We start from the raw sequence: 21,743 nt of genomic DNA, 5'->3' as shown, positions 1-21,743 counted from the left end.
TTGTGATTCGGCACTGCGTTATTTTAAAGGACAATTCCGCGGTCGCGCGACGCTGTACCCAAATAAAATTGATGTCCTTTTTTTTCCCACAAATAGAGTTTTCTTTTTTTTTTCTTTTGATCACCTCTACAATTTTTATTTTTTTTCGCTATAAACAAAAAAAAAGAGCGACAAAAAGAGCGACAATTCTGGAAAAAAAAAAACAATATTTTTCACTTTCTGCTATATAACATTCAAAATTAAAAAATCTAAATTTTTTAACATTTTAGGCCAATTTTTTTTCTGCTACATATTTTTGCTAAAAAAAAAAATCGCAATAAGCGTATTTTGATTGGTTTGCGCATATGTAATTGCGTCTACTAACTTAGGGAAAGATTTTTGTCATTTTTATTTTTTCTACTATTAATGGCGGCGATCTGGGATTTCTAGCAGGACTGCGACATTGCAGTGGACCCCTAATTGACATTTTTTACACTTTTGGGGGTACCAGTGACATTACTACAGTAATCAGTGCTAAAAATATGCACTGTTACTGTGATAATGACACTGGCAGGGAAGGGGTTAACCCTGTGGGTGACCAAGGGGTTAAATGTGAGCCTAGGGGAGTGATTCTAACTGTAAGGGGGTGTGGCTTTTGAAATGTTAACAGAGACCTGTGATCCTATGTAGAAGGATCACAGGGGCTCTGTGATCATTCCAGGGAGAAGAACGGTCAGCTGTGTTTACAACATCTGACTGTTGTTCTCTCTCAGCGGGGAACGATCGCGGGTGTCAGGCGGAAATCGGAGCCGCCTGCCCCGTGCATTGGAATTCCCGCTGCCGAGTGGGGGCAGGAGCGCGCCGTCATCGGTGCGCGCTCACCCCCCCTAGCTGCAATGTACCTACGTCCGTTCGTGCAGGACGGGCTGCCTGCCGCGCTATAACTGTGGCGGGCGGTCCTTAACCGGTTTAAAGAAAGAAATGCTTGAAATCTATCACTCTGTGTGTGATGCATTTATATAAAATATATGAGTTTCACTTTTTGAATTGAATTACTGAAATAAATTAACTTTTTGTTGATATTCTGATTTAACCGCTTGCCGACCGCCGCATGACTATTTACTGCGGCGGTCAGCCCCTCACAGGCAGGGCGAGCCTGTGAGGGTCGCAGGAGCGAGTGCGCACCGCCGGATGCGCGCTTCCGCTCCCGCGCGGTCAAGGACCCCCCGCGCGTGTGACGATCGTCCGCCGGTCACTCACGATCGTCGGTGCAGAGGGAGAAAGGCAGGCGGCTGATGTAAACAAGCCGCCTGTCATTCTCCCCTGTGTAGAAACAATGATCATACGGTTCTACAATGTAGGACCGTTGATCACTGTTCCTACACATCAAGCCACAGCCAATCACAGTAAGAATCACGCTTCTAGGGACACACATAACCCCTCCCTTTCAAAAAAAAGTTAACCCCTTCACTGCCAGTGTAATTTTACAGTAACAGTGCATATTTATAGCACTGATTACTGTAGAAATGTCACTGGTAACCCCAAAAGTGTCAAAAATGTCAGTCAAGGGTCCGATCTGTCCGCCGCAATGTCGCAGTACCACAAAAAAAAACGCAGAACGCCGCCATTACTCGTTAAAAAAAACCCAACAAAAATGACAAAAATCTTTCCCTTTGTTAGTAAACGCGATAACTTTTGCGCAAACCAATCAAAATACGCTTTTTGTGATTTTTTTTTTACCAAATATATGTAGCATAAAACAAATTGGCCGAAAATGTTAAAAAATTTTGATTTTTACATTTTTTTGGGGGGGAATTTCAAAATATTTTTATTTTTGCAAAATTGACGCTCTTTTTTTGTTTATAGCGCATGATCAAAAAATCGCACAGGTGATCAAATACCACCAAAAGAAAGCTCTGTTTGTGGAAAAAAAAAGGACGTCAAATCTGCTTAGGTACAGCGTCGCACGACCGCGCAATTGTCCGTTAAAGTCACGCAGTGCCGAATCGCAAAATAGGCCCTGGTCAGGAAGGGGGTAAAATCTTCCGGGGCTTAAGTGGTTAATGAGATGCTCCTGTATGTGGTATTTTATCCAGCTGAGTGGGGCGCAGTGTTTTTTGAGCAGCGGGAAGGCAGTAATAACTGACACATAGGCATCCTCTAAAATATTCCAGTGTTTTCCTTTGAAAGAATAGGAAGCCCAGCTGCCAATCGGGCCGTCTGTCTTGGTAGGAACAATGTGACACCTTTCTTTCACACTTCCCTTATTCTGGCCGTCTCCCAGTATATCATGAAGACGGCTGACACGGGAAGTGTGATAAGGAAAATCTCTCCAGGCTTATCTGTATTTTTTTGATTTTTTTTTTCTCCTTCTCTCTCTCGTTGTCACACTTGGTAAGTTCGCATTTGCAAAGTCAAAACCGAACAAATTGCTCTTCTCCCTCCTCTTCCTCGCGGGGTCACAGGCACTTCTACGGTGAAAGCCGCTAATTTCCAACGAGGTCTGCTCGGAATACAAAAATATTTACTGGAAGAGAAGGTTTTAATAGGAGAACCGAACTAACAACCTGGAAAGATGCACAGCGGAAAAAAAAAAAAGAAAAGAGCGTCAGCTCGTCAGTATTCCAATGGCGTGCGCCGGCGTGCCATCGTCTTTGTATATCATTAGCAGGGCAGCAGTGTTCTCCGCTCTTAATGGGAGAGCTCAGTCAGAAACTTTAATCCCCATGGTGCGTTTAATTGTCCTGACGCAGTTTTTCACCTGAGTGTCCCCTTTTTAACCCTTTCCGCGCTCAGCCTCCGCCAAGCTGAATGAAATAAATGTCTTCAGGGGATGAAAGTCTTTAGTTCTCCCTTCTGTTTTTGATGTAAGAACATTTGAGAACAGTGTGGAAGTGGATTAGGATTTTTTCTTTTTTTTTTTTTCCTGAACAGCCGGCGTCGGCCTTTGCCTGAGGGATTCGTTTTTTTAAGGAGGCTGCATAAGAAAGATGTACTCAATTATTTTTCCTTTCTAGTTTCAGTATGTCTGTCATCAGCCACTGCTGGGGAGTTTAATTAATCTGCTTTTGGAGGCGGCTTTTTGGATACAGGGAACACTTGAGATAGGTGGGGATAGGTTGATGCCTATCCCTACAGGTGCTTGTAATTGGTACCTTGCTCTTTGATGACAAGCCTATTGTCACCGCCTGCAACACTCAGGCCAGGGAGAGTGGGGGCTGGTGCTCATGTGCTTATGCTCCTTTGTTGTCCATTGTGTCGACTGGGGCATGTCCTTGGCCATGATTTTCTGCTGCTTCTGCAGTGTAAGTCAAATTTCTGGTTGAGTTGTCTAGCGAAGGTGCCCGGATGACTCTACTGGCTGGCTGGGCTATAATTGATTGCTGTGCTAAGGGTAGTGGCAGCCTGGGGGGAGGGGTGGCAAAAATGGCCACCTTAGGTGACAATTAACCCAGGACTTTGTGTGACCCAGCAGCCCCCACCCTAACAACCAATGACACATAGCTACACAGTGTCATGGGTTGCTAAGTTGGTTTAGAGCTGCTTTCCTCTCAGTGCGAGTCAATAGGAATTACAAATAACTTGTTGCAGCTTAGACGAGGGTCATCTGCAGCCTGCAGGTCAGATGAGGGACAACTGCAAGTCAGAAGAGGGACAACTACAGGTTGAATGAGGATCCATTGCAGGGCAGAAATAGATCAATTGCAGGTCAGACGAGGGACAGTTACAGGTTGAATGAGGATCAATTGCAGGTCAGACGAGGGACAGCTACAGGTTGAATGAGGATCAATTGCAGGTCAGCAATAGATCAATTGCAGGTCAGACGAGGGACAGCTACAGGTTGAATGAGGATCAATTGCAGGTCAGACGAGGGACAGCTATAGGTTGAATGAGGATCAATTGCAGGTCAGACGAGGGACAGCTATAGGTTGAATGAGGATCAATTGCAGGTCAGACGAGGGACAGCTACAGGTTGAATGAGGATCAATTGCAGGTCAGCAATAGATCAATTGCAGGTCAGACGAGGGACAGCTACAGGTTGAATGAGGATCAATTGCAGGTCAGACGAGGGACAGCTATAGGTTGAATGAGGATCAATTGCAGGTCAGACAAGGGACAGCTACAGGTTGAATGAGGATCAATTGCAGGTCAGCAATAGATCAATAGCAGGTCAGACGAGGGACAGCTACAGGTTGAATGAGGATCAATTGCAGGTCAGCAATAGATCAATTGCAGGGCAGAAGAGAGACGACTTCAGGTTAGAAATTGATAACCTGCAGGTCAGAAAAGGGTCAAAAGAAGGGTAACTTAAGGTCATAAGTAGATCAACTGCAGGGTGGAAAAAGGTCAAGTTCAGGCCAGAAGAGGTTAAACTGCAAGTTAAACAAGAGTGGGAGGTGGCAAAAATTGCCACATCAGGTGGCAAATAATCTAGGGCATTGTGTGGCCCAGCTGCCTGCACCCTAACAACCAATGACACATAGCTGCACAGCGTCATTGATTGCTAGGTTGGTTTAGAGCTGCTTTCCTCTCAGTATGAGTCAATGGGAATGAAAAATAACTTGATGCAGCTTAGAAAAGGTTCATCTGCTGTTCAGATGAGGGACACATGCAAGTCAGAAGAGGGACAACTACAGGTTGAATGAGGATCGATTGCAGGTCAGAAATAGATCAGTTGCAGATCAGACGAGAGACAGCTACAGGTTGAATGAGGATCAATTGCAGGTCAGCAATATAATAATTGCAGGTCAGAAGAGGAACGACTTCAGGTTAGAAATTGATAATCTGCAGGTAAGAAAAGGGTCAAAAGAAGGGCAACTTTATGTCTTAAGTAGATCAACCGCAGGGTGGAAAAGGGTCAAATTCAGACCAGAAAAGGGTTAAAACTGCAAGTTAAATAACAGTGGGAAGTAGAAAAAATTGCCACGTCCGGTGGCAAGTAATCTAGAGCAGGGTTTCTCAACCAGGTTTCCTCCTGAGGTTGCTAGGGGTTCCTTGAGCAATGGGCAATTTCTGCCTCTCAGATACGTTCCCAATAACGCCATTGTTCCTTTTACCTATCTGTAAAGGGGTAATTCTTCCCAATGATGAATAGATAAAGAAGCATTCTTCCCACTGACTGTCACACTAATGTATCATGAGTTGTAGAATTGTAATTTTTAGCAGGGGTTCCCCAAGACCAGGAATTTATTTCAAGGGTTCCTCTGTGTTGAAAAGGTTGAGAAAGACTGATCTAGGGCGTTGCGTGGGCCAGCCGCCTGCACCCTAACAACCAATGACACATAGCTGCACAGCGTCATTGATTGCTAGGTTGGTTTAGAGCTGCTTTCTTCTCAGTATGAGTCAATGGGAATGAAAAATAACTTGAGGCAGCTTAGAAAAGGGTCACCTGCTGGTCATATGAGGGACAAATGCAAGTCAGAAAAGGGACAATTGCAGGTCGAAACAGGATAAATTGCAGGTCAGAAATAGATAAACTGCCGGTCAGAAGAGAGGCAACTTCAGGTTAGAAATAGATCATCTGCAGGTCAGAAAAAGGTCAACTGCTGGTCAAAAAAAAAAAGGCAACTGCGGGTTGGAAGTAGATCAACCACAGGGTGGAAAAGAATGAAATGCAGGCCAGAAGAGGGTGAACTGCAAGTTAAATATGGGTGGAAGGTGGCAAAAATATCCACGCCAGGTGGCAGTTAACCTAGGATGTTGTGTTGCCCAGCCCCCTGCACCCTAGCAACCAATGACCCATAGATGTACAATGTCTTTGGTTGCTGGGACACTGGTGCCAGGCCACAGCATTATTGGTTGGCAACCTGGGGGTGGGTCATAAACATGTCTGCCTCAGGCAGAAATTAACCTAGGCATGCTCCTGCCCTCAATGGGGAACATAGACCATTTGCTGCCTCTTGCTGATTCATCCCGGTGGATGCTGAACTGAGGCATGCTTAGATAATTTTCCCCCCATAGAAAGGTGGTTGTTTTCTTAGGCTTGGTACAGATGTTATTACTGTAACATCATTAACGGGCACTTTTCCAAAAATGTTGGTATTACTTTTTTCAGTATTTAGCTGACATTCTTTTGACTTCAAAAATGGAGATACGTAACATGTACGGTACATGTGAAGGTGTATATCACTGTTCTAGTACATGTTCATGTGGTTTATTAACCTTTTTGCACAAGCACTTCTTCTGTTGTTCCCTGAGTACCTTTAGCTTGACTGCCAGTGCCACCTGGTCCCTCCCTTCTAGTGTCCCTGGTCAAAATTTTTAAAGGAAGTGGCTCGGGTTGTTTTTTTTTGGACCAATCATCTCATCAGAGTTGCCAGGAGCTTCTCAACCCATTTTGTTCAACTTGTCCAAGAAAACTGAGTAGAGGGCATAACTGGCATATGACTCTTCTTTATTTAGTTAGAAATTTCAAAGGCTAAAAACAATCAAAACACATCCAGCTGATGAATGTTCGCTGTGCAAAGCGCACGCTTTCTCAAAGCAGTTGAAATCCAACTACCTTGTGAAAGGGTGCACTTTCATTGGCTGGATGTGTTTTAATTGCTTTTTTACTTTGTTATTTAGGATTAGAGAAGATACAGTGCCTTGCGAAAGTATTCGGCCCCCTTGAACTTTGCGACCTTTTGCCACATTTCAGGCTTCAAACATAAAGATATAAAACTAATTTTTTTGTGAAGAATCAACAAGTGGGACACAATCATGAAGTGGAACGGAATTTATTGGATATTTCAAACTTTGTTAACAAATAAAAAACTGAAAAACTGGGCGTGCAAAATTATTCAGCCCCCTTAAGTTAATACTTTGTAGCGCCACCTTTTGCTGTGATTACAGCTGTAAGTCGCTTGGGATATGTCTCTATCAGTTTTGCACATCGAGAGACTGACATTTTTGCCAATTCCTCCTTGCAAAACAGCTCGAGCTCAGTGAGGTTGGATGGAGAGCGTTTATGAACAGCAGTTTTCAGTTCTTTCCACAGATTCTCGATTGGATTCAGGTCTGGACTTTGACTTGGCCATTCTAACACCTGGATATGTTTATTTGTGAACCATTCCATTGTAGATTTTGCTTTATGTTTTGGATCATTGTCTTGTTGGAAGACAAATCTCCGTCCCAGTCTCAGGTCTTTTGCAGACTCCATCAGATTTTCTTCCAGAATGGTCCTGTATTTGGCTCCATCCATCTTCCCATCAATTTTAATCATCTTCCCTGTCCCTGCTGAAGAAAAGCAGGCCCAAACCATGATCCTGCCACCACCATGTTTGACAGTGGGGATGGTGTGTTCAGGGTGATGAGCTGTGTTGCTTTTACACCAAACATAACGTTTTGCATTGTTGCCAAAAAGTTTGATTTTGGTTTCATCTGACCAGAGCCCCTTCTTCCACATGTTTGGTGTCTCCCAGGTGGCTTGTGGCAAACTTTAAACGACACTTTTTATGAATATCTTTATGAAATGGCTTTCTTCTTGCCACTCTTCCATAAAGGCCAGATTTGTGCAGTATACGACTGATTGTTGTCCTATGGACAGAGTCTCCCACCTCAGCTGTAGATCTCTGCAGTTCATCCAGAGTGATCATGGGCCTCTTGGCTGCATCTCTGATCAGTCTTCTCCTTGTATGAGCTGAAAGTTTAGAGGGACGGCCAGGTCTTCGTAGATTTGCAGTGGTCTGATACTCCTTCCATTTCAATATTATCGCTTGCACAGTGCTCCTTGGGATGTTTAAAGCTTGGGAAATCTTTTTGTATCCAAATCCGGCTTTAAACTTCTCCACAACAGTATCTTGGACCTGCCTGGTGTGTTCCTTGTTCTTCATGATGCTCTCTGCGCTTTAAACGGACCTCTGAGACTATCACAGTGCAGGTGCATTTATACGGAGACTTGATTACACACAGGTGGATTCTATTTATCATCATTAGTCATTTAGGTCAACATTGGATCATTCAGAGATCCTCACTGAACTTCTGGAGAGAGTTTGCTGCACTGAAAGTAAAGGGGCTGAATAATTTTGCACGCCCAATTTTTCAGTTTTTTATTTGTTAAAAAAGTTTGAAATATCCAATAAATTTGGTTCCACTTCATGATTGTGTCCGACTTGTTGTTGATTCTTCACAAAAAATTACAGTTTTATATCTTTATGTTTGAAGCCTGAAATGTGGCAAAAGGTCGCAAAGTTCAAGGGGGACGAATAGTTTCGCAAGGCACTGTATAAACGACATTACTACACCAAGCTGCGCATAAGTAAATAATTAAATAGCGTGCAAAACAAGTGGATATCTTGAATACATCCAAAAAGGTATATAAATAAAAAAATAAAAAATAAAAATATAAATAATTAAAAAAGGGTAAATAAAAGTGATAGTCTATAAAGTCCCACAATGCGTTCAAAGTAGATTTTATAACAGCATGTGTTCCTGGATGAGATCCTCTCAGTGCTCAAGGTCCCATGAAATCGACAATACAGTTGTGGCTCCTGTGAATTTACACAAATCACCTTGAAATCCACCACCAATGTGAACAACCACTCCCATCGGTTGGTCTCTTACCAGAAATTGTTGCCCCTCTCATGGTGTGGGCATATGCATTTTTAGAATAACAGTATCACCAGTACCCTCTGTGTTAATGAGCGGTGTTAGGGTATCCTCCTCCCCACAACTCCAGTACAGTCATATAAAAAAGAAAAACATCTACTCGTGTGATACCGTTTAACCAAAAAATGTATTTAAAATGTAAAAAGCCTTCTCCCATTGCACTTACAATATTACTAAAAAAAATGCACATTGGCGTGAATTTAGGGGGATGTGGAGCGCTCCTCTGGTCCTTACCACCTCCACGCTGGTTCTAAGACCTCGGACGCTGTCCTCCAATCCTCTGGTTCTCAGTCCGGTTTGCCTTGAAGCCACGCTCCCATGCATTTTGTCACTTGACCCCCCCAGTGACGAAGTCGGAAGTGACGAAACGCATCGGAGTGTGGCAAATGTTATTATTTCACGATATTAGAGTGAGGGATTATTACCATTATATTTCATAGGATTAAAGAAGAGTCATAGGCCACCGGTGCCCTGGACTTTGTCTGGATTGCTGTATTTGGATACTTACTAGGAGCACCTGGACCCTGCTGTGAATTTACAGAGGTGAAAGGATAAGATCTCTAAGGGAAATCTCTTCAATATGCACCAGTCCTCCAGAGTTACTTATGGTGTGTGCCACACATCTATTTTAATTGCATACTGCTCAACTATGCTTTATTTGCTGCTCTGCAATACTCACTTTTTTATGTCCCAGACAGGGTGAAACTATTTTTAACTTTTGGAAGAAAAAAAGCAGTTTGTTTGTCCTTAATATATTGTTGAGTGTTGTCACACTTGCCTCTTCCATGCTTCCGTGCTGTCTTTTCTCCCCTGTGCAAGGCCTATATGGCATGCTGGCAATCAGCAGCTGCCAGCACCTCAGCCAAGCCGTACCCAGGGTCTACAAAGGAGGTTCACCTGCCCTCAGTACAGTGTTGTATCTTGGCCTAGGCCAACAAGGCCCTAGGCCTAGGGCGGCACTTTGCAGGGGGGCAGCAAAAAGCTGCATCCTGCACAAAAAAAAAACAGCCTCTTCCCGGCACGAAAAGGGTCCCCGCCGGCTTGCGCTACACTTTTTGTATAGTGCCAGTCTTATGTGGTGAAAAGGGTCCAGGAGGCAAATCAGTCTGGTACCCCCATAAAGCAGTCACACTGCTACCTACCAGTATGATAATACCAGACAGTCAGGACATTCGGACAGACTGCAGGCCACCGACCACACTTAATACAACTGGCCCAATGGCCGCCAATGCTAATAAATGTGGCACTGCAGCCAAATGCTACTCTCCTCTTCCCCAGACACTGATGGGCACTCATATGCTGCACTGATGGGCGCTAATAGGCTGTACTGATGGGCACTAATATGCTGCTCTAATGGTCACTGATGAGGCGGCATTAGTGGGTACTGATAAACTGCACTGATGGGCACTAATGAGGCTCCACTGATAAGGCAGCACTGATATGCTGCACTGATGGCCACTGATGAGGCTGAACTTATGGGAACTGATGAGGCTGCACTGATAGACTGTGGTTGTGGTCTGTGGTTTACAGATGAAGGGGCGGGTCATAAACAGGAAGGGGTGTGGCCTGTACAGGGGGGAGTGTTTCATATTTAAATTAGGGGGTGCACAAGTTTAGTCAGGCCTAGGGCAGCACAAAACCTAAATACGCCACTGCCTCAGTAGCTACCTGCTCAGAGGACTTCAACCTGAAAAGCACAACATCTCCACCTTTAGGCCCTCTTGTAAAGACCAGGTGGTTCCATAGAATGCATCAGCCTTTTTTGGGGGCTCTCGCTATTTGAGAGGGCATACCAAGCTCTCTGCACCCAATCTGAGGCATTTGCCATCATCTGCCCAGCTGCTAAAACCAAGTCATGATCAGCCACTCTACCCCTAGAGGGAGCAGATTCCCAATCAATAAGAGGTGTATTATGGAGAGGAAAGCTTTTCGCCCACAGCCAGAGCCTGCATGGGGCAATGCATTCTATTTAATTTTTATATTATTTTCTTAAGCTTGGTAGAGATTTTTATGTTCTTAAATGGAACTTTGTAGATTCCTAAATTTAATTAAAAAAAAAAAAAAAAGTTGTTTAGCCTAACAACACCAAATTCCTTTCTAGTAGCTATCTCATGACATGAACAAATAGGAACCTTCGCAGATTTTACAAGTGTTCCTATATGAACATCATTCAATACGTGAGATTTTATTAAAGTACACTCTTCTATCCCTTTAACTCCGGCTGAAATCGATCCCACCTCTACGGGCACCTCCAATTCCCTATGCATGATGTGTGTTGCTGGGATTGTAAAACCGGCGCAGCAAGGAGCACGTAGTATGTTGTGTAAGATGTTGATATGACACCCAAACAGGAGATTCCTTGATCTCTGCCGAGAATTCCGATCGAGGTAAATGTCATACATAACCCTCTTCTGATATAAACATCGACATGCACCATGCGGCCTAATCCCGATGTGACGGTTAAATGTCACTCTTTGTCTGTATTGTCATACTTGAAGCTGGCAGTGTAATTAGGATGGCGAGACCACAAATAAATAGAAAAATTGCTGCTCTTTTTATGCTTTCTCTGCACGTATTATACAAAAAGTTGGGTCACTCATCTTTTCCTCTTTATAGTTTATGACAATTATTCTCAATCAGGGTTCCATGGTGTGACGTGAGTCACTTTGGTTGGGGGGCTCGTGGAACCCAGATTACTTTAGAGAGGTTGGGAAACTCCTTGTCCAGCTTCCTCGGCCCCTCTTATGTATAAGTCATCCTGTGTCCATTAGGGGCACAGGGTGACCATGAACCCCAGTCCTGTCTGCACTAATCAGATTGTCTGTACAACCACACCGGACTCAGCCTTTCGTGTTACCCCGGTTATCCTGGGTTCTATATGTGTGGTTTGTGTTGAATGAGTGAGGGGTTCTTTCACTTGGGACAATAATATTTCTGAACAGTGTCCCTCAGGAAATATACGAAGATGAATGGTTTGACTTTTCGGATTGCTAGAATATTGCAGAAGTGTCTCATGGACCCTTGCTAGATAGTGAGATGGGGTGGGGTTTGTTATTTTTAAGTCCCTGTATCTCATTGTTCTATTGTTTCTGTCTGCCTTAAGATCAACTTATTATGGGATGTATATGTGTATGTGGATTGGCTGCTAAGGGGAAGGGGGGTTGTCCCACAGTGTAGATCTCTTTGTGCCTGTGTTTCAATAAACAGTTCATTCTGGTTGACTCCAAAACTTGTACTGTCGAGTTCTTGGGGTAACTATAGCCAGATTCATGGATCTCATGTTCCAGAGCTTGGGAAGCAGCTTCTTGGTGGAGATACCCAGTCAGGGTTGTTCGGAGTCTGTCACACATGGATCCCTGAGGGGTCCTCCAGAGGCTCCTGGTTTGAGCCTGAGGCCGCTCTAGGCTGACTGGATCGGTATCTTGTCTTTGCTATGTGGCTATGTGAGTAAGTGAAAAAGAAACGACTTTCAGTGGGTTGAGCCCAATGGTGGATGGTGGGGCTACAACTGTGTGGTCATTTCAGCAAGAAGACGTGGGTGAGAGGGAAAGAGTGCCCAGTGTCCAGAAAACTGCAACTCTCGGTGTAGGGTTTACAAAATGTATATTGCAAGGGTACTTGAATGGACTCCCCTTATTAAGGACTGTTAGTGCCTACTTATGGGAGGGGGTAGGTTCTGGGATGATTTCTACCTTCTGAACTTCCAAATGGCAGAGTGCCGGCTTGCGATGATGCAGCGGTTGTTAGGGGTTGCTTGAATTGTAGTTGGTTGACTTCCTATTTGATGGAGTCTGCATAGTTCCAGCGCCAACACCATAAGGCAGGCCACCAATAATCTTTTTTAGCTGTCTTTAACAGTGGCATTCTTCCTCCTGGCCATCAATGTAAGAAGTATTTCCCAATTTGACCACAAATGAACTGGATTTGGAAAGGGTTTTTCTGGGACCTGAAATATACTTTAGAGGTTCCTTCTAGGTCTAGGATAAGGTTGGTAGGTATATGGAGCCAGGTTTAAACTGCACCCACTGGCAACAGGAATGCTCTGCCTGTTATTGACTCTGCTATCTGTACATGGCTTCTGCAATTTGGTGTGTTTACTGAATGGTTGTTGATGGTGTCACCAAAGACCGCACATTCTTGATTAAAGAAGGAATAATATGGGCCTGGTGCTCAATCGATTGATAACAAAAATAGTAAAAAAAACAAAAAAAACTGTCTCCTTGGAGGGTTATTTAATTTTTTTATTTTAACAGAAAGGTCAGATACATCCAACACGTTTCAGGGAAACTGGACTCCCCCTTCTTCAGGGCTAACATTCCCAAATACAGTATAGAGTATGATATATTATATGCAAATTATGTACTTGGTTAGTTTTGTCCTGGAAGATTAGTTATATCATCAGTAAAAATAATCAATTTAATTTATACAAACTGCATTATGCCTAAGTTTTTTTTTAATATGTGTATTATTTTTCATTCTTATTGTCTTCTATATATGTGGTGTGGGGTGCGCTAAACAACAAATAAATAATGAATATATAACATATATCTATGTGTGAACCAAATCAACAAAAGTAAATATATATAACATATATCAATCTGTGAAGCCAATTAATAATGCAAATCAATTGGTGCATAAACATAAAAGTTCATAAGTGTCCATAAATATTTTGCAGGTGAGTAGAATTGTATTCTATCCGAATAATACGTGTATCCACCACCGAGTGAAATTCATCCTTACCAAACGGAAATAAATAAGGTGCAACTATATTTTCTTGTGCTGAAAAAATATCCAATCTCCTTGTGAACAAACACCACGTGTAAATCACCAAGAATTAGCCTCTTACCAGATGGTAATAGGTATGCACTTGTTCAGTGAAACCACCGCCTTGCTTCCTCTTTAAAATCCTGAAGTGGGATGTAGAACCTCTCTACCTTTCTTTCTCCACTAGATGGCAACGAGTACCAGCAAGAAACACAGCCTCATCCTTCTTTACAAGCTCACAAAACCACTGTGTATTAAAGGAAAAAAAGGGCTAATAGTGTATTACCCTTGAGATTTATTCAAAAAACAGTTGATAATGCACTTACAATTAGATGTCTTGTATTCAGCATAAACATAGGCATACGAATTCCTGCAAAGGCTTGCGGCCGGCTGCAGCACGGACCGCAAGTTGTGTGTGACGTGTGCGCCTCCTAATCTGACCGGTTTCTTCCCATAGGACTTCTACTGAGACAGGACTCCTGTCTCAGTAGAAGTCCTATGGGAAGAAACCGGTCAGATTAGGAGGCGCACACGTCACACACAACTTGCGGTCCGTGCTGCAGCCGGCCGCAAGCCTTTGCAGGAATTCGTATGCCTATGTTTATGCTGAATACAAGACATCTAATTGTAAGTGCATTATCAACTGTTTTTTGAATAAATCTCAAGGGTAATACACTATTAGCCCTTTTTTTCCTTTAATACACGGTGGTTTTGTGAGCTTGTAAAGAAGGATGAGGCTGTGTTTCTTGCTGGTACTCGTTGCCATCTAGTGGAGAAAGAAAGGTAGAGAGGTTCTACATCCCACTTCAGGATTTTAAAGAGGAAGCAAGGCGGTGGTTTCACTGAACAAGTGCATACCTATTACCATCTGGTAAGAGGCTAATTCTTGGTGATTTACACGTGGTGTTTGTTCACAAGGAGATTGGATATTTTTTCAGCACAAGAAAATATAGTTGCACCTTATTTATTTCCGTTTGGTAAGGATGAATTTCACTCGGTGGTGGATACACGTATTATTCGGATAGAATACAATTCTACTCACCTGCAAAATATTTATGGACACTTATGAACTTTTATGTTTATGCACCAATTGATTTGCATTATTAATTGGCTTCACAGATTGATATATGTTATATATATTTACTTTTGTTGATTTGGTTCACACATAGATATATGTTATATATTCATTATTTATTTGTTGTTTAGCGCACCCCACACCACATATACATTTATCTATATTCAAAAGCACTGAATACCGGGAGCAGCTTCAACACACTATCAGCGCACCCATCCCCCCTTACAATATTGTCTTCTATATGTTTATATGCTTGTTTATATGATTGTTATGCATTTTTAGATGGTAATATATACAGTGATCTCCTATTGTGATCAGAGAGGAAGCAGTCTAGCACCCTATTCTCTGGGGCCATGTTTTTTATCCTACAAGAAGAACACCCCAACTCCCTCCCATGCACAGACTGAGGATTCAGCCCAGATGCTTTTATCTTCTCCACCTAAACCCCCCACAGTTTGCAGTGCAGGGTCCAACTTTTCCCCACTGTGCTGTGTCGTTGGTTTCTGGGACCGCCGGTGTCCTAGCAACCAAAGACGTGCTTGCCCCAGCATTTACAGGAGGCAAAAAACTTCCTGGTTCCAACCTCCTCTGCCTCCCACACTGCTGCTACACAGCTACAGCCACCCCATAAACCTAGTTCAAGTGGTAAGGGGACTCTGATGGGGACACTAATGATAAGGGGACTCAGATGGGGGTGCTGAGGTAAGCGGGACTGTAATTGGGATTCTGATGTAAGTGGGGACTCTGAAGGGAACACTGATGAACGGGGGAACCTGATGTGAAAGGGACTCTAATGAGGACACTGATGTATGAGGGACGCTAATGTAAAAGGGACTCTAATGAAGGCACTGATATACGGGCTCTCAGATGGGGACACTAATGTAAATGGGGACCTGCAGCAGAAGTCCTGAATGCTGGACGTAACGCGTATAGGGGTGGAGCTGTTTGCTGATGATGTCAAAGTGATTTAAGGGGAGACTCTGATGGGAACCCTGATCTAAGGAGGACTCTGATGGGGATGCTGATGTAAAAGGGTCTCAGATGGGGACACTGATGTAAAGGAAGACCTGCTGGGGAAATCCTGAATGCTGGACGTAACGCGTATAGGGGTGGAGCTGTTTGCCGATGACATCAAAGTGATTTAATTGGGAACTCTGATGGGGATCCTGATCTAAGGAGGACTCTGATGGGGATGCTCATGTAAAAGGGACTCTGATGAGAACACTAATGTATGGAGATGCAGATGGGAATGCTGATGTAAAAGGGTCTCAGATGTGGACACTGATGTAAAGGGAGACCTGCTGGGGAAATCCTAAATGCTGGACGTAATGCGTATAGGGGTGGAGCTGTTTGCTGATGACGTCAAAGTGATTTAAGGGGGGACTCTGATGGTGATCCTGATCTAAGGAAGACTCTGATGGGGATGCTGATGTAAAAGGGACTCTGATGAGAACACTAATGTATGGGGATGCAGATGGGAATGCTGATGTAAAAGGGTCTCAGATGCGGACACTGATGTAAAGGGAGACCTGCTGGGGAAATCATAAATGCTGGACGGAACGCGCATATATGGGGTGGAGCTGTTTGCTGATGACGTCAACGTGATTTAAAGGGGAACTCTGATAAGGATCCTGATCTAAGGAAGACTCTGATGGGGATGCTGATGTAAAAGGGACTCTAATGAGAACACTAATGTATGGGGACGCAGCTGGGAATGCTGAAGTAAAAGGGTCTCAGGTGCGGACACTGATGTAAAGGGAGACCTGCTGGGGAAATCCCGAATGCTGGATGTAACGCGTATAGGGGTGGAGCTGTTTGCCGATGACGTCAAAGTGATTTAAGGGGGGACTGTGATTTAAGGGGTATGCAAGATGATTACAGCCACACACACCTACACAGGTTGAACTGGATGGACTATTGTCTTTATTCAACCTCACCTACTATGTAACTATGTAACTATGTAACTATGTAACTCTGATGGGGACCCTGATGTGTAAACGACTCTGATGAGAACACTAATGTATGGGGACACAGATGAGAATGCTGATGTAAAAGGGACTCTGATGAAGGCACTGATGTACAGGGTCTCAGCTGGGGACTATGATGTAAAGGGGGACCTGCTGGGGAAATCCTGAATGCTGGACATAACACATACAGGGGTGGAGCTGTTTGTTGATGACATCAAAGTAATTTAAGGGGGGACTTTAATGGGGACCCCAATGTAAAGATGGACTCTCATGTAAGGGAAACTGCGATGGGGACCCTGATGTTAGGGAGGACTCTAATAAGGGATCTGATATATAGGTAGACTTTGACTTTTTTGTTTATAATGCTGATTCCAAAAAAAAAGATTCCAATAAAAGAGTAATACGTATTCATTCATTTATTATTCATTGTTTTTTTTTTTAAAGTGAATTTTTTTTTTTGGCCCTCAAATAGCTGTAAATTGTACAATGTGGTCATACTGAAAAGTCTGGAGACCCAGCTATAGTTTAATAAAAATGCCGCTTTTGAGCATATGCCTTGAACCCACATTTCACCCCATTTTCAGACGACACTCTTTCGTTGTACTTTGCTTTATTGCATTTTCTGGACTGCAGTCATAACAAAGCTTTGTGAAGGGAAACGCTAATTAAAATGAAGCCGTTGAGTTTATTGTTTCCTAGCTAACGTTTGTGTGCTCTGTTCTGTCTCGTTGCAGACATTGATGAATGTGCTGCCAAAATGCATTACTGCCAAGCCAACACCGTATGTGTCAATTTACCGGGATCTTACCGCTGCGACTGCGTCTCAGGATACACCCGAGTGGATGACTTCTCCTGTACAGGTAAGAGGAAATGCCACACGCCTAACAGTATGTTGGAGTAATATGGTGGAACCTTTCTTCGTGGAAGAAGTAAAGTCTTTGCGGCTCGTAGTATTTATTCTGACGGTACTGCAATGGGTCTTTCCACCCAAAACTGGTACGGCATATTAAACTGTACTCAATAAATGGGCAGTTGTGATAATAGATAGAAAGCAAACAAGCAATTATGACTCTATGTACAATAAATGGGCAACAATATGTGTATGTTGTACGGTAAATGGTCTATAATGACAATAACTGGACAGCAAACAAGCAATTATGACTATAGGTATATAATAAAAAGAAAGGAGTGACAATATGTGGATGATAAATGTTAATTCAATATATAAAAGTGAAAAAACTTTGCGTGCTATCCCTGTGTATTAACTAGGGATCAACCGATTATCGGGCAAGGCCGATATATCGAGGGCAGATATTGACTTTTGCCGATATATTTATATCGGCCGCGGAACTGGCCGATAGTGCCGATATTCCAAATATTGCTCATGTAAGGGTAAAATGATGTCACATAGCATAATTCCATTTACAAATGTTATTGAATATGCCACTCACATATGTACAAATTAAAGATATAAGTAATTCCATATTAGCAGATCGGTATCTCTCACCCACTTGCCGTAAGTGACCACGCGACATCCGAGATCGTATGCTGGACGGAGCAGTATCACCCGGGTGTCACTTACGGCAAGTGGGTGAGAGACGGATAGGTATCGGGTGGGTGGGAGATGGAGCAGGTGAGAGACAGAGCAGTATTGAGTGGATGCCGAACGGAGCGGTATCACCCGGGTATCACTTACAGCAAGTGGGTGAGAGATACCGATCTGCCAGCAGATCTGCTAATGTGGAATTGCTTATATCTTTAATTTGTACAAATGTGAGTGGCATATTAAATAACATTTGTAAACTGAGTTATGCTATGTGACATCATTTTACCCTTACATGAGCATCACCACCTAATGGTTGGAGGAGGAGAAGACTAGTCTCGGACCCTGACATAGGATGTACAAAATATTGGGCCATATCGGCCGATACCGATATGTGATGGCCAAAATATCGGTATCGGCAACGAAAAACAGATATCGGTCGATCCCTAGTATTAACCACCTATTACTCAACTCTATATACTATAGGAAGCAGCTTGCACCACTATGCATCCAACTACCTGTACAAAATGCAATAAATATACAGTATCTCACAAAAGTGAGTACACCCCTCACAATTTTGTAAATATTTTATTCTATCTTTTCATGTGACAACACTGAAGAAATGACACTTTGCTACAATGTAAAGTAGTGAGTGTACAGCTTGTATAACAGTGTAAATTTGCTGTCCCCTCAAAATAACTCAACACACAGCCATTAATGTCTAAACCGCTGGCAACAAAAGTGAGTACACCCCTAAGTGAAAATGTCCAAATTGGGCCCAAAGTGTCAATATTTTGTGTGGCCACCATTATTTTCCAGCACTGCCTTAACCCTCTTGGGCATGGAGTTCACCAGAGCTTCACAGGTTGCCACTGGAGTCCTCTTCCCCTCCTCCATGATGACATCACAGAGCTGGTGGATGTTAGAGACCTTGCACTCCTCCACCTTCCATTTGAGGATGCTCCACAGATGCTCAATAGGGTTTAGGTCTGGAGACATGCTTGGCCAATCCATCACCTTTACACTCAGCTTCTTTACCAAGGCAGTGGTCATCTTGGAGGTGTGTTTGGGGTCGTTATCATGTTGGAATACTGTCCTGCGGCCCAGTCTCCGAAGGGAGGGGATCATGCTCTGCTTCAGTATGTCACAGTACATGTTGGCATTCATGGTTCCCTCAATGAACTGTAGCTCCCCAGTGCCGGCAGCACTCATGCAGCCCCAGACCATGACACTTCCACCAACATGCTGGACTGTAGGCAAGACACACTTTTTTTTTTTTTTTCCTCACCTGGTTGCCGCCACACACGCTTGACACCATCTGAACCAAATACATTTAATTTGGTCTCATCAGACCACAGGACATGGTTCCAGTAATCCATGTCCTTAGGCTGCTTGTCTTCAGCAAACTGTGGGCTTTCTTGTGCATCATCTTTAGAAGAGGCTTCCTTCTGGGACGTAGAGTTATTTTGAGGGGACAGCAAATTTACGCAAATGTATACAAGCTGTACACTCACTACTTTACATTGTAGCAAAGTGTAATTTCTTCAGTGTTGTCACATGAAAAGATAGAATAAAATATTTACAAAAATGTGAGGGTTGTACTTACTTTTGTGAAATACTGTATATATATATATATATATATATATATATATATATTTGTTCTTTTTTACCTTCAAGGCAGAGGCGTAACTAGAACCTTCAGGGCCCCGGTGCAAGAAACCATGACCGGGGCCCTTCCTTTCAAGCCTGGGGCTCTTTCCATTGATCCTGGGGCCCTTTACTCTCATTGCAGGGCCCTTCATTATGGTCCTGCAGCGGGACCCTTTCACAAGTTCTGCAGTGGGCCTCCTTCCTGCCATCTTGGGGCCTCTCAATGGTGGTGGAACTTAATTTTGTTAGAGACTGTATATATATATATAGTCACAAAAAGTGCAGTGCTCTCCTTCAAAAAAGTGCATTTAAATTATAGTGCATAAATAAATATCTGAAAAAAGTGTAAAAATCATCTATATATAATAAACTACTGTGAGTCCATCTTTTCTTTTAAATATATATACAGTCCATCAATAAACTGATTCAATGTCTGTGAAAGAAAAGGTTGCAGTCCCATAAACCAGAAACTCTTCAGTAATTGCCTCTGATCACCACAGTGGCCTTCCCCCCACCTATGGGGGTCTTCTCACCTGTTTGTATGGACCTCACTAATTAAAGGAGGTCTATATGCACTTTGCAGTGTTATAGGTGGCACCGCTTCCACTGGCTGTACACTCCAAACCTGTGGCTCTCAGCAGCTCTCAGCGTGGTGTCAATCAAATAGGAGGCAAGAGGAAACAACCATAGTGCAAATCACTAATAAAAAGTATTTATTTCCAAATAAAAATCCAAAATCCACTCACATTTCAGTAGTAAAAAAATCAACATTTCACAATACAATCCTCTGCATACACAGCTCCACCTCGTCCCAGTGTGATTACATCACCGCCCACCTCACACGTAGCACCCAATGGGCTTTCTCAAAGGTTCAGGCTAGCAATTATGGCAATTTGTTGAAAATAAATAGACAATTGTGAGAATATGTGGGCAATAAATAGGCAGGTGTGGAAAAATGTGGAAAATAAATGGGCAATTGTGACACAAAGTGGACAATGATTAGGCAGGTGTGGCAATATGTTGAAAATAAATGAGCAAATGTGACAATATGCAGGCAACAAATGGGCAAGTGTGGCATTATGTGTATAATAAATGGGCAATTGTGACAATATGCCGACAATAAATGGGCAATTGTGACTATATGTGGACAATACATGGTAAGGTGTGGGAATATGTGGACAATAAATGGGCAATTGTGACAATATGTGGGCAATAAATAGGCAGATGTGGCAATATGTGGAAAATAAATGAGCAAATGTGACAATATGTAGGCAACAATTGGGCAAGTGTGGCATTATGTGGACAATAGATGGACAATATGGAGACAATACATGTTAAGGTGTGAAAATATGTGAACAATAAATGGGCAATTATGACAATGCGTGGGCAATAAATAAGCAGGTGTGGCAATATGTGGAAAATAAATAGGCAATTGTGACAAAAAAACAGGCAACAGATGGGCAAGTGTGGCAATATGTGGATAATAAATGGGCAATTGTGACAATAAGCAGGTAACAAATGGGCAAGTGTGGCATTATGTGGATTATAAATGGGCAATTGTGACAATATGTGGACAATACATGGTAAGGTGTGGGAATATGTGGACAATTCAGGGTAAGGTGTGGGAATATGTGGGCAATAAATGGGCAATTGTGACATTATGTTGGCAATAAATAGGCAGGTATGGCAATATGTTGAAAATAAATGACCAGATGTGACAATATGCAGGCAACAAATGGACAAGTGTGGCAACATGTGGATAATAAATGGGCAATTATGACAATATGCCGACAATAAATGGGCAATTGTGACAATATGTGCACAATACATGGTAAGGTGTGGGAATATGTGGACAATAAATGGGCAATTGTGACAATATGTGGGCAATAAATAGGCAGATGTGGCAATATGTTGAAAATAAATGAGCAAATGTGACAGTACGCAGGCAACAAATGGGCAAGCTTGGCATTATGTGGATAATAAATGGGCAATTGTGACAATATGCCGACAATAAATGGGCAATTGTGACAATATGTGGATAATACATGGTAAGGTGTGGGAATATGTGGACAATAAATAGGCAATTGTGACAATATGTGGGCAATAAATAGGCAGATGTGGCATTATGTGGATAATAAATGGGCAATTGTGACAATGTGCCGACAATAAATGGGCA

The 21,743-nt window shown here is 42.9% G+C and overlaps 1 protein-coding gene across 2 annotated transcripts in view; it reads left to right on the top strand.

Moving 5' to 3' along the window:
- The window catches only part of NELL1 (neural EGFL like 1), a 1,211,404-nt gene that overhangs the window by 704,162 nt on the left and 485,499 nt on the right, over positions 1-21,743 (top strand). For both annotated transcript variants that reach the window (XM_082270280.1, XM_082270281.1), the window contains exon 13: positions 17,109-17,234. In XM_082270280.1, coding sequence (XP_082126406.1) covers positions 17,109-17,234 — 126 coding nt within the window. The remainder of the gene's footprint in view (positions 1-17,108; positions 17,235-21,743) is intronic.

Source organism: Pelophylax lessonae (genome assembly GCF_965119305.1).
Source record: "Pelophylax lessonae genome assembly, chromosome: 10".
NCBI lineage: Eukaryota > Metazoa > Chordata > Amphibia > Anura > Ranidae > Pelophylax > Pelophylax lessonae.
The sequence above is the reverse complement of the archived record's forward strand: the minus strand, read 5'-3'. Positions and strand labels throughout refer to the sequence as shown.